General features: G+C 44.3%; 1 protein-coding gene across 2 annotated transcripts in view; it reads left to right on the top strand.

Moving 5' to 3' along the window:
- SNX6 (sorting nexin 6) overlaps positions 1-7,672 on the top strand; it is a 33,008-nt gene extending 25,336 nt beyond the window's left edge. The window contains exon 10 of one of the 2 annotated variants that reach the window (XM_029911501.1): positions 6,425-7,672. In XM_029911501.1, the coding sequence (XP_029767361.1) occupies positions 6,425-6,478 (54 nt within the window). In that variant the 3' untranslated portion in view covers positions 6,479-7,672. The remainder of the gene's footprint in view (positions 1-6,424) is intronic. The other variant, XM_024196014.3, reaches the window with a different exon arrangement.
- Positions 7,673-14,297: the final 6,625 nt, after the last annotated feature.

The following is a 14,297-nucleotide window of genomic DNA, read 5'->3' as shown; positions in this document are numbered from 1 at the left end:
TCTTATATTATGGGAACAAGTAAATAACTGTTCCTTATTCACTTTTTCCACAACACTCATGATTTTATATACCTCTCTCATATCCCCCCCTTAGTCTCCCCTTTTCCAAGCTGAAAAGTCCTAGCCTCTTTAATCTCTCCTCATATGGGACCCGTTCCAAACCCCTAATCATTTTAGTTGCCCTTCTTTGAACCTTTTCTAATGCCAGTATATCTTTTTTGAGATGAGACCACATCTGTATGCAGACCACATCTGTATGCAAAAAAAAACCCCTGGACACAATACTCCAGATGTGGCATCACCAGTGCCGAATAGAGGGGAATAATCACTTCCCTCAATCTGCTGGCAGTGCTCCTACTAATGCAGCCCAATATGCCGTTAGCCTTCTTGGCAACAAGGGCACACTGTTGACTCCTATCCAGCTTCTCGTCCACTGTAATCCCCAGATCCGTTTCTGCAGAACTGTTGCTTAGCCAGTTGGTCTCCAGCCTGTAGCAGTGCATGGGATTCTTCCGTCCTAAGTGCAGGACTTTGCACTTGTCCTTGTTGAACCTCATCAGATTTCTTTTGGCCCAATTCTCCAATTTGTCTAGGTCACTCTGGACCCTATCCCTACCCTCCAGCGTATCTACCTCTCCCCCCAGCTTAGTGTCATCCGTGAACTTGCTGAGGGTGCAATCCATCCCATCATCCAGATCATTAATGAAGATGTTGAACAAAACCGGCCCCAGGACTGATCTCTGGGGCACTTTGCTTGATACCAGCTGCCAGCTAGACATTGAGCCATTGATAACTACCCATTGAGTCTGACGATCCAGACAGCTTTCTATCCATCTTATAGTCCATTCATCCAATGCATACTTCTTTAACTTGCTGGCAAAAATACCATGGGAGACCGTATCAAAAGCTTTGCTAAAGTCAAAGGATATCATGTCCACAGCTTTTCCCCATATCCACAGAACCAGTTATCTCATCATAGGAGGCAATCAAGCTGGTCAGGCATAACTTGCCCTTGGTGAATCCATGTTGACTGTTCCTGATCATCTTCCTCTTCTCCAAGTGCTTCAAAATGGATTCCTTGAGGACCTGCTCCATGATTTTTCCAGGGACTGAGGTGAGGCTGACCAGTCTCTAGTTCCCCAGATTCTCCTTCTTCCCTTTTTTAAAGATGGGCACTATGTTTGCCTTTTTCTAATCGTCTGGGACCTCCCCCGATCGCCACGAGTTTTCAAAGATAATGGCCAATGGCTCTGCAATCACATCAGCCAACTCCCTCAGCACCCTCGGATGCATTGCATCCTGCCCCATGGGCTTGTGTATGTCCAGCTTTTCTAAATAGTCCTTGACCTGTTCTTTCACCACTGAGGGCTACTCACCTCCTCCCCATACAGTGCTGCCCAGTGCAGCAATCTAGGAGTTGACCTTGTCTGTGAAGACCAAACCAAAAAAAGCATTGAGTACTTCAGCTTTTTCCACATCATCTGTCACTAGGTTGCTTTCCCCCATTCAGTAAGGATCCCACGCTTTCCCTGACCACCACCTTGTTGCTAACATACCAGTAGAAACCCTTCTTGTTACCCTTCACAACCCTTGCTAGCTGCAACTCTAATTGTGCTTTGGCCTTCCTGATTACACCCCTGCATGCTTGAGCAATATTTTTATACTGCTCCCTAGTCATCTGTCCTAGTTTCCACTTCTTGTAAGCTTCCTTTTTGTGTTTAAGCTCACCGAAGATTTCCCTGTTAATCCAAGCTGGTTGTCTGCCGTATTTGCTATTCTTTCTGCACATTGGGATGGTTTTGTTCCTGCGCCCTCAATAAGGCTTCTTTAAAATATAGCCAGCTCTCCTGGACTCCTTTCCCCCTCATGTTAGACTCCCAAGAGATCCTGCCCATCAGTTCCCTGAGGGAGTCAAAATCTGCTTTTCTGAAGTCCAGGGTCTGTATTCTGCTGCTTTCCTTTCTTCCTTTCGTCAGGATCCTGAACTCGACCATCTCATGGTCACTGCTGCCCAGGTTGCCACCCATTTCTACTTCCTCTTCCAATTCTTCCCTGTTTATGAGCAGCAGGTCAAGAGGAGCACAGCCCCTAGTTGATTCCTCCAGCACTTGCACCAGGAAGTTGTACTAAACACTCTACAAAAACTTCCTGGATTGTCTGTGCACTGCTGTGTTGCTCTCCCAGCAGATGTCAGGGTGATGGAAGTCCCCCATGAGAACCAGGGCCTGTGATCTGGAAACTTCTGTTAGTTGTCTGAAGAAAGCCTCGTCTACCTCATCCTCCTGGTCTGGTGGTCTATAGCAGACGCCCACCATGACATCACCCTTGTTGCTCTCACCTCTAAACTTAACCCAAAGACTCTCAACAGGCCTTTCTCCAGTTTCATACTGGAGCTTGAGCAATCATACTGCTCACTTACATACAGTGCAACTCCTCCACCTTTTCTCCCCTGCCTGTCCTTCCTGAACAGTTTATACCCATCCATGACAGTGCTCCAGTCATGTGAGTTACCTCACCAAGTCTCTGTTATTCCAATCACATCATAATTCCTTGACTGTGCCAGGACTTCCAATTCTTCTTGCTTGTTTCCCAGTCTTCTTGCGTTCGTGTACAGGCACTTAAGATAACTAGCCGATTGCCCTACTTTCTCAGTATGAATCAGGAGGCCTCCCCTGTTGCACCCTCCTCCTTGTGTTTCCTCCCAGTATCCCACTTCCCTCAGGGCTTAGGTCTCCATTCCCCCGGTGAGCCTAATTTAAAGCCCTCCTCACAAGGTTAACAAGTCTGCCTGCGAAGATGCTCTTCCCTCTCTTCGTTAGGTGGATCCCATCTCTTCTTAGCAATCCTTCTTCCTGGAACAACATCCCATGGTCGAAGAATCCAAAGCCCTCTCTCCGACACCACCTGCACAACCACGCATTTACCTCCACAATTCGATGGTCCCTACCTGGGTCTTTTCGTTCAACAGGGAGGATGGACAAGAACACGACTTGCGCCTCAAACTCCTTTATCCTCCTTCCCAGAGCCGCATAGTGTGCAGTGACCCGCTCAAGGTCATTCTTGGCAGTATCATTGGTGCCCACGTGGAGAAGTAGGAAGGGGTAGTGGTCCAAGGGCTTGATCAGTCTTGGCAGACACTCTGTCACATCCTGAATTCTAGCTCCAGCCAAGCAGCACACTTCTCGAGTTTCCGGATCTGGATGGCAGATGGATGACACAAAAAAGAATCTGACACATCAGAAAAGGGCAGGCAAATAAACAGTGACAAGTTTTTAAAGTGCTTGTAGACAAATGCTAGAAGTCTAAATAATAAGATGGATGAACTAGAGCGCCTCGTGTTAAAGGAGGATATTGATATAATAGGCATCATAGAAACCTGGTGGAATGAGGACAATCAATGGGACACAATCATTCCAGGGTATAAAATATATCTGAAGGACAGAACAAGTCGTGCCGAGGGGGGGAGTGGCACTATATGTGAAAGAAAATGTAGAATCAAAATCAAATGAAGTAAAAATCTTAAATGAATCCACATGTTCCATAGAATCTCATGGATAGTAATTCCATGTTCTAATAAGAATATAACAGTAGGGATCTATTTTCAACTACCTGACCAGGACAGTGATAGTGACTATGAAATGCTGTTCAAACTGTTCAAACAAACAATCCACATGGTCAAACAGTCACACTTTTTAAACAAACACCCAGTCAAACAGTCCCTGTAACTGGCACCAGTCAGACAAATGGTCACAGCAGACAAACACTCAGATATTCACCCCACCATCTCACAACGCAGCCCCCCAATGCAACACTCACCATAGCTCGGTTCCTAGGCAAACTCCCTCTGCTTGCAGCTCACTCGATTCGCAACTCTCGCAACTCACTTGGTTCGCAAGTTCAATATATTATGCATATAGACGCTCTTGAGCTGTAAGTGTAGAAGTCTGTATTTAATGTTTGGCTATCTCATGTGAAAATCACATGTAAACCTGGTTACCACTTTAAAACCATCTTAGTTCTGTAACGTTGAACTTGAACTACAGTTCATAAACAAGATGGTGATCATACTCTGGAATTGGTGAGGATAAACAGTGCAACTTAAGTGCAGCTTACATAGTTCAATCAACAACTCATTACAGAATCCTGATCTGGCAATTAAATTTAGATACTCAAATGTGGATGTAAGGTGGGACAAAACCCAGTTTTGACATGTATGCCTTACAATAATACAGGTTTTTGTTGTCTTCTCCAAACATAGGGGTTATGAGGGATGTGTTCCTCATCTGCCACCCAGTATCTGAAAGATTTAGTACATGAAACTTGTTCTGTTCTTAGTATATGAAACTTGTTCTATTCTTAAAGGGGAAAAAATGCCCATCACCACAGATCAGAAAAGTTAAGTGGTGTACCACTTGTCAGAAGTGACTTATGCATTCTAATATGGCAATGTTGGGATTTCCTTAAACTTGAATGGATCTGTTTTCCCACTGATGCATGGATTTAATTAACATTAATGCTGATGAGTTTCCTACATAATTTCTCCATGTTGATGAGAGATTGCCTGTTAATTATTCAGTAGAATGGCTGGAATCCAAAATCCTCTATTTTTACATGTTTTACATATACCTGGCTGGCAACTAGAGCCTCCTGTTGCAGGCCAGAGACCACGATCTCTCATGTATTGCCATCCATATACAGTACACACACATTTTGTCTATTCTTCCAGCATACTATAGGCTCCACTCTACCTCTTTCACCTTTCCAGCATTGGGCAAAGATCAACCTTTGCCATGATCAGTCTACTAACATGGGCCTCAGACTCCTGGGTCCCTATGACCTAGCAACATAGGTGATTTCCCCCTGCACCTTACATGGGTTTGAAGGGTGGATATAAGAAAACACCGTGTTGGTGTAATTCATATATACAACAGGAAAAATTTAGTTTCTCTTGTGGAGTACTGGTGACTGCTGCCAGTGAGTGGAGGATGGATGGGGTAAAGGATCAGACAAGATTGGTGTTTGGAGTTTTAACTGACATGATTGTTCCATTTCTCCAAAGAAGGGCAAAGGAAACAAAACAAACAGTGGGGGATGGCTGTGAGATTATTTTTTTTATATGAAGTCTTTTATACATAATTGAACTGCTTACTTTGGAGAGGTGCAAGAATCTTAGTCATTGTATAGGTTAAACAGAAGCAGTAGAGCTTCTTTTTTTTTCATATCAAAAGCTTCTTTTATATTAAAAATCAAATTTGAAATTAAGATCATACATAAAGTGATGGAACTCACTGCTACAGGTTACAGAAGCAAATAGTTACCAAGAAAGACCTGGATTTGACTAAGAACAGAATTTAAAACTATAAAATTTATCAGTTCACATGCTTGATAGGGTATATTTTCATTACTAACTGGGATCATGAAGCATTTTCCATGGTATAATTGTGCATTATGGGGTTTTGTCTGTCCATCTTGCATTGGACTAGATGGAATATTAGAATGTTCATTCTTACCAATTCCTGTTTCTTGCCGATACTCTTCAGCTTTAGATTGGAGTACAAACTCAAGTTTTGTTGCTTTCTACATCACTAGTAATGAAGATTTTGCACGCCAATTTGTTTTTATTTACATCTGTACAACTAGGGATAGATTTGGCCTTGCAGTTGAAACTTGATTAACAGTTCTTATAACCACTCTCCTATAGCTGCTCTCTCTGCAGTGCTAACAAGTTAGTTTTTTATTTTGTCACTACCAAAGTGATAACACACATGGAACATGTCTGAGGAATAAGGTGCCACTTTTTGTAATTTTTCAGGATAGGACCACCCTTTAAATCATTGGTTTAGGGCATTTAATTGATTCTGTTTTCCTGCATTGCTCCAAGATAAATATATCAAAGAAATTCCTGTCTATCTTATTTTTACTTATATACAATGTATTACTTGAATAATTTTGTTATGGGAATAATCTGACAATAGTAGTATTACTATCTTTTTTTGAGTGAGGGGTACCTGAAAGAATATCTTCCACACAAATCTCAGTCATCCTTTTACAACTGAGAATTTAACTGTAAAAGAAAGGAGGACGACAGAATTCTATGGTGAATTTGTTGTGTTTTGTATCACAAATAGACTTTTGTTGAGATATGTATGGGAAGGATATGAGATGTAGTGGAGAAGTTATTTAAAGTAACCAAATTCAGAAAGTGTACTAGATCTCAAAATTTCTGTTTAGCGGTTCCTTGAGATCGGCTTTCTATGTTCAACAGATCTTTCTAAAAGATGAAAATTGCTTAAACAAAAATATTTTAGAAATGTTTTATAACTATCCATGCTGCTTAATAAGTAATTAATTTTATCTTCTTTTAAAAATATTTTATACCTCAGAAAATAGGTAAATGTGGTCATCGTTTTCTTTATTTCTACAGGGTAACTTGCAGCTGCTGCAGAGCTGCCTGGCAGTGTTAAATGGAGACACATAAAACACTCTGTCCATCCACTAACAAGGGCTGCCTTCTTCTGGATTTTGTTTTCATGACTTTTAATAGGGATTTACATCTCACCGGAGAAATCAGTTGGCAAAGTATGCATAAATAAGCTCCTCTTCTCTGAAAAAGTGAAGACTCCTGAAAGCAGTTCCAGACTATATGAAGCAACAGCATACTCATTTATGCACATGTATTCACACACACGTTTATTTAATCATTGTACGCTTTCATTGTTCAGAAATCAAATGTCCTGTTTCTTTGTGAAAGTAGCCAATATAATTATGTTCATGTTATGAATAGTATTATGGTATGGCTGCCAATCTTATTTACCTTTGTAAGTAATTTCTGAAGTTGCCCATTTGAATGTATTGTTCAAATGGATTAAATATTGCCATTAGATGTTTGAATATTGTTATTATAAAGCATTGTATGCATTGTCTTAGTTTTTCCATGTCCTGGTGTCAAGCATCTTAATGATTTTTTCCAAATAATGAACATTTCTTAGAAATTTTGGAGAACTTTATGTAATCTTTATAATTATGATTTAAAAGGAAAAGCAAATGCATTAGTATGTTTGCCTTAACTTGTAGACTAATCCCAATTATTGTAAAATAAACTGTGAAATCAGTGATTTTTTTCTAAAACTATGCAGTCATTGTATCATCTATAATAATTTAAATAGGTATTTGTAGCAAATCTGGTTAATTTGATCAGCATTTTCTCCACTCGTCCTCTGAAGCAAATTGTTGAATAGTGTTGGATTGGACTGACCCTGCTTCCTGCTAGACTCTTCCAATAACTCTTCTCACTTAAATTTTGAAGGTTTATTAGCTTATCTATCTACTGGTACCGTCTAGTTCACCTAGACATTGTTTCAGACTTGGTTACCATTCTAGAGGAAAGTAATTTTTAAAAAGAGTTTGTTTTTTTTAGTAGGAAAGAGGAAGAGGAGTGACAAAAGCATGAGTTTGGAAAGCAGGGGAGGCAGTCAGAGAGACAGTGTTGTAATTCGCCCCTTCTTGGTTAAACACAAGTAGCTCTGTCTCAAAAAAACAAACAAAAAACAACCCTAAAAACAACGATTTGGACATGAAGGAGTGGCAGGAATGACAGAGGAGGGTCACGTTCCCCTGACCAAAATTTTGGGCTGTGACTCTTACTGACTTTGGATCCTTAGGGTATGTCTACACTGGCAGAGTTACATCGCCACTCAGGGAGTGCTGAAGGGAAACCGCTAATGTGTGTTTACGCTGTCAGCTGCCTGCGCAATAGCGTGTTCATACTTGCGGCACTTGCATCGGTATTCGGAGCGGTGCACTCTGGGCAGCTATCCCACAGAGCATCTCTTCCTCTTCTGCTGCTAAGAGTTGTGGGAAGACGGAGGGGGTCGTGGGGCCTCCTGGGTCCTGTCGCAATGCCTCATAATGCATTGCTTCACATCCCAGAAATCCCTGTGCTTCCTTCCACATTTGGCATCATCTTTCAACGGTTTGTGTACTGCGCGTCCTGCCTCTTTGGTCTGCAGGAATGGATCCCGCACTGTTGACCAATATGCTGCTCACTCTCTCTAACATGTCACGCGTGGCAGTGGAGTTATTCCTTAAACTACAAAGACAAGAGGAGTTTGACATTGATCTCGCTATGTGTAATAGCTACGGTACGAGATTGTGGCATTCACGGAGGTGTTGACCACAGTGGAACGCCGCTTTTGGGCTCGGGAAACAAGCACTGAGTGGTGGGATCACATCATCATGCACGTCTGGGATGATGAGCAGTGGCTGCAGAACTTTCGGATGAGGAAAGCCACATTCATGGGACTGTGTGAGCTCGCCTCAGCCCTGTGGCGCAAGGACACGAGACTGAGAGCTGCCCTGCCATTGGAGAAGCACATGGTGATTGCACTGTGGAAGCTGGCTACTCCAGACTGCTACTGATCGGTCGCTAACCAGTTCGGAGTGGGAAAGTCATCCGTTGGACTCGTGTTGACGGAAGTGTGCAGGGCCATTAATCGCATCCTGCTCCGAAAGACTGTGACTCTGGGTAACGTCCGTAACATTGTGGATGGCTTTGAAAAAACGGGCTTCCCTAACTGTGAAGGGGTGATAGATGGCATGCATATTCCAATTCTGGCACCAGAACACCTAGCCACCGAGTACATTAATCGGAAGGGGTATTTCTCTATGGTTCTCCAGGCGCTTGTGGATCACTGTGGGCGTTTCATGGACATTAACGCAGGCTGGTCTGGAAAGGTGCATGACACACACATCTTTCGGAACACTGGCCTGTTCAGGAAGCTGCAAGCAGGGACTTTCTTCCCGGACCAGAAGATCACCTTAGGGGAAGTCGAAATGCTCATTGTGATCCTTGGAGACCCTGCCTACCCCTTAATGCTGTGGCTTATGAAGCCATACACAGGGAACCTTGACAGCAGCAAGGAGCGGTTCAGCAACAGGCTGAGCAAGTGCAGAATGACTGTTCTGTGCTTTTGGCCGTTTAAAGGCCCGCTGGCGCTGCCTATATGGGAGGCTGGACCTGGCCGATGGCAATATTCCTATGCTTATAGCTGTGTGGTGTACGCTCCATAGTATTTGTGAAGGGAAGGGTGAAAGCTTCACTCAGGGCTGGACCGCTGAGGCTCAGCACCTGGAGGTTGAATTTGAACAGTCAGAGACCAGGGCTATTAGAGGGGCACAGAACAGGATCTCATAAGGATCAGGGGTGCCTTGAGGCAGCAATTTGAAGCTGAAAGCCACTAATTGTTGCTATGCTCGGGAGTCCAGTGCTTGTAATGGTAGGAGGTGATTGTGATTGGTGCAAACAATGCTCTATGAAGGTTTATGAAAACTGCCTGTTGCTTTGAAAGGCCTCTGTTTGCTTTCAATTAATGGAATAAAGATTGCTTTCAAACCAAGACAATTCTTTTATTAAAAAACAACAACTGGAGGAGAGAGACAAACAAAACAACACATCAGCACTGAGGGGGATGGGGAAAGGGAGGGCCCCAGGAGGAGGCGGTGTCTTGGGGGGGCCCTGGGAAAGAGTTTTGCAACAGTGGCTGCAGGGGAAGACTGGCGTGGAGCTGCTCGGTTTGCAGTGCTATAGTGTCTGGAGCGCATCCGCTTGGCACTCCATAAAATTTAAGAGCTGCTCCGTGGCTTCGTTCTGGTGTGTTGCGTTCTCCTGTCGGTCCCTCTTCTCGCTGTCCCACCACTCCTTCAATTTTTGTTTTTCGGCCGCAGAGTGCATCATGACATCATGCAGAAAGTCCTCTTTAGTTCTTCGTGGATGCTTTCTAATTCTGCACAGCAGTTCAGCCAGCGATAAAGAGGGAAGCTGGGCTCCCAAGGTCATATCTGTGAAGCCAAAATGCAGCATTTTACAGAAGCAGTATTGTTTGCAACACAGAGACCACTGATTCAGTGATTTTAAAATACAGCCACTGTTCACATACTTATCACTAACTGGCTGACCCCAGGCAAGCACACATGAGCCACAAGACCCCCCAAATGGTGAGTAACCACAGCAGCAGGGAAAATCAGGTTCCGGGACCGTACTGTACACTGGGCACGTGACTCTTGGGGAGAGCCAGCACTGTAGGGGGGGCCTTATAATCATTACTGTATTTTCCACAGGCTGTGTTCATTATGGAAGATATCTTGCTGCTGAGGGTGAGCAGGGAATCAAGGGAGGGTCTTCTCTAAGACTGCGGCTTCCGCCCTGGCCCTTATGCGGCTCGCCTGTGTGCAGCAATGGTCTCCCTTCCCCCCTCTCCATGACGGCAGAGTGGTGCAGGAAAGTTACTCTTAATGGTGCAAGAAACAAAGCAGCTCTGCCAAAGAACCTGTGGTAGCAGATTGCCCAGTGTCTCCATGAGAGTTTTGTGGAGATCTCTGAGGCAGATTCCTATGAAGTGAGGGAGTCAAGCAACATCATACAGACACAAGCCTGCTTTCTGCAACCTTCATGCTCCCAACAACTCACTTTTGCGAGTTCCTAAAATCAAAGCCACTTTCCCAGGGGCCTCCTCTCCTGTTTGCATTTCCTCTAAGGCAGAGAAGAGCTCCTGGCTGCATGCATCTCTGACCTCCGAGTCGTCTTCTGCCTCTGGGTCCCAATCCTTGTTCAAGATTTCCTCCTCCTGGCTCAGTCCACTCTTGACTGGCGCGTGAGCCACTGAAGTATCCACAGTGACCTTCGCAGTGGAGATGGGGTCGCCAGCGACTATCGCATCCAGATCTTTGTATAACCGGCAGCTCATAGGCGTGGAACTGGAGAGGCGGTTTGCCGCCCATACCATTCTGCAGCTCCTTCACTTTGACCCTGCATTGCAGTGTGTCCCAGTCATGGCCCCTTTCTGTCCTGAATCGTGAATTCTGGCCATAGGTTTAATTCCAACGGCTGGAGCGCAGCTGGGCCTGGACAGCCTCCTTTCCCCAAATGCTGATGAGGTCCAGCAGCTCGGACTACGGAGGATCGCCTGGTGCATGGAGCAGGCATGGTCACCTGAAAAGATGTGCTGAGACCGATGACCAGAAAGGCAAGAACAGGCATTGTGCATGTGACTGGGGTCCCAGCTGGGGCCAGCTGAGGTCACTCAATTAGGGTAAACCCCAAGGAATGGGGAAGACACTCCGCATAAAGCTGGTGGATATTCTAATACTTAGATTTACCAAGCCACCATACAACAGCTTCTTTATTACCTTACTGGTTACTCAGAAATCCAAATACAGGTATCTGGATGGAGGCCTGAGACTGGATCACTTTAAGGGAATTAAGTCAAATATGATGATTTCTGAAAGTCTTATTTCATCATATAAAAGAAAAGGTTCTACCCGTCCCAAAGGCTTAGACACATTACCTCCCAGGTTAATGAATGTTTCAGATCTTACCCAAATACATGCTCCAGCCAATTCTTATTAACTAAATTAAAGTTTATTAAAAAACAAAAGAGAGAGAATGGTTAAAAGATCAATATACATACAACCATGAGTTCAATTCATTGAGGTTTAGATTCATAGCAGAGATGGTGAGCTTTGTAGTTGCAAAGAGTTCCTTTAGAATTCACTTCATAGGTTATAGTCCAAAGCCAAATATCATAGTCAGGGCGTACCACCCTAACTAAGACCTCAGTCTTGCGACTCAAATGTCCCTTGATGAAGCTTAAGCAAATCTGAGATGACAGAATCAGAACCCAAGGATCTTTTATACAATTTCATGTCCTCTTTGACAAGTTGGGAGTTCCTCCGGGAACAAAAGGTAATTAGGATGACTTTGAAAGAGGTCCTCACTGGTACTTAGGTATAGAATTAACTTAAGGCAATTTTGCTTGTTCCTGCACTATTCAGATTATTTGCTATACATTTCAAAAAGAGATGAATACAGAGATATCCCATGTTTACAATTTATTTAAATGCTAGGACAGGGGTAGGCAACCTATGGCACGCGTGCTGCTTTTCAGTGGCACTTATACTGCCCGGGTTCTGGCCACCAGGCCGGGGGGCTCTGCATTTTAATTTCATTTTAAATAAAGCTTCTTAAACATTTTAAAAACCTTATTTACTTTACATACAACAATAGTTTAGTTATATATTATAGACTTCTAGAAAGAGACCTAAAAACGTTAAAATGTATTACTGGCACGCGAAACTTAAATTAGAGTGAATAAATGAAGACTCGGCACACCACTTCTGAAAGGTTGCCGACCCCTGTGCTAGGATGTTCTTTTGATCTCTGAATTATCAGTATACAGCATAATCAAGTCCCTGTCTACATTGTCGACCATACTCATACATATGTAAATACACAAAAACACAAACATCTCCCCACATGTCTTTTGAGGATTATTGTGCAGGATGTTTAACCCTTTCTAGCCATGTGTCACAGTGGGACCCCTCCGGGGGGCCAATTGCAGCGCTGTAATCGGGACCCCTCCGGGGGGCCAATTGTAGCACTGTAATCGACCAGGGTGTAGCCCCAGCACAGAAAGCTGTACACCTCTCATCGGGGTGGTTTTTTACAGCGCTGCAACTGTGCAGTTTCTGTGCACTAAGTGGCTTGGCAGTGTGTACACATTGGCAGTTACACTGCAGAAGCTGCTTTACTGCACAGAAACTTGAGTGTAGACAAGGCCTGAGTCTGTGGTTAGTGATTTGAACCATGAGTCTTTTTCCAGAGCTGTGGTTCTGTTGTGTAATTCCAAAGCACCTGTGCAGAAGTGTCTATACCAGAGGTTCTCAAACTGTGTTCCGCAAGTTCCATTCTATGGTGTGTGCAGGCGTGGGTCCTCTTATTAGGTGCCTGGACTCTGGAGAAGACGCACATGTAAGGTGAGCTGGTGGCCTTAGGAGGTAGGTGAGAGGGGGCAGTAGGGTGAGAAGAGGGGGTTGGGGGAATTTAGGACCTGCAGGGCTATGGCGGCCAGAGAAAGGTGACTTTCCCCAGCTCCAGGACTGCAGTTGCCAGGAAGAGACCCCCGTCCTTCCCAGCCCCAGCTCGGGGGCTGCTGCCGTGGGGGAGAGAGGGCACATCCATCGCATTAGAAAGTTAAGACTACTGATAATATTTGTAGAACAAAAAAATGTTAATTTTTTTTTAGCGTTTTTATCCAAAGCACTTTACAATAGTTAGCTAACAGTACAAACAACATTTGGAAAGATCATTAAGTGGTCGGCCGAGACCCTCAGCAATTTTCAAGTGGTCTGTGGAAAAAAAAAAAAAGTTTGAGAACCACTGGTCTATACCTTGTTATCTGCTTCATGACTCCCAAAGTCTCGGAATTGCTGCTTGTGTTGCTTTGTGGACAATTGACAGCGCAGCAGGGATTTGGATAAGTGGGGTTTTGTGTTGGAGATCCAGACAGAAGTGAGTTAATATGCCAATAACTAGATCTCCTACATGCGTTCACACTGATATACCATTTTTGGGTCTCATGACAGAAGTGGTTTCAAACATGGGTAAGATGCACAGTACAAGCCTTCCTTTACTCTAATGCAGCCATTTATACTGGGGGATTGTACAGATATGTAGCTACACAGGTATAAATTCCTGATATAGACAAGCCCTTAAAGAGGAGCTGATGCTGAAAATGCTGTTTGCATCATGTATTGGATTGTTTAGCTTCCAAGTTTGAAAATCAACATTTCCAGTGACTACTGGTGCATATAATTATTTCCAGTTGTGTCTATAATAATATGCGAATCATTTTAGGGATCATGCCTTTTATGTATGTATTCTGAGGCGCTCATAATTATAATCAGACTATAGGAGGAAAGGAGTACAAAGCATATACTGTTAACAACAAAGTAAATAGTTAAAATAGGACCTCTAAACTTCCTACAACACCAGCAGTGTTTGTTCCATCACTGTAGTTAATCCATTTCCTCCAAATGGTGGTTGGTAGATAGGTTGATAGGGAAGAATGCCGCCTGTTACAGCGGGTTAAATCGGCCTAACTCCAGTGGTCACAGAGTGAAGTTTTTCACCGCGCTGAGGGATTTAGGGAGGAGGGGATGTTGCGCCGTTGTAAAGGGCAGTTTATGGCACTAGCTGGCACTGGGCTTGCACCTTCCCCCCGTGCACTGGCCACTATCAGTGCGTGGCTCTCCCGTGCTGGCTCGTGCACTTGGGATGAAAGGCAGGCGGAGGTGGGCGGCCTCCTTGATCCGGGGATCGGGCCCCAGGAAGGAGCTCGGTGGCTTGTTGGGCGCGGCCGCAGCGCTCGCGGGGGCCTAGCCCGGCCGGGACGGGCCGGGGCACAGGAGCGGAAGCGGGTGGCGGAGCAGGTTTCCGGGCGGACCGGGGCTGGGGACCGAGT

This window comes from Terrapene carolina, unplaced genomic scaffold (assembly GCF_002925995.2).
Source record: "Terrapene carolina triunguis isolate 2854851 unplaced genomic scaffold, T_m_triunguis-2.0 Scaffold96, whole genome shotgun sequence".
Taxonomy (NCBI): Eukaryota; Metazoa; Chordata; order Testudines; family Emydidae; genus Terrapene; species Terrapene triunguis.
Note: the sequence above shows the minus strand (reverse complement) of the source record. Positions and strands in the feature narration are given on the sequence as shown.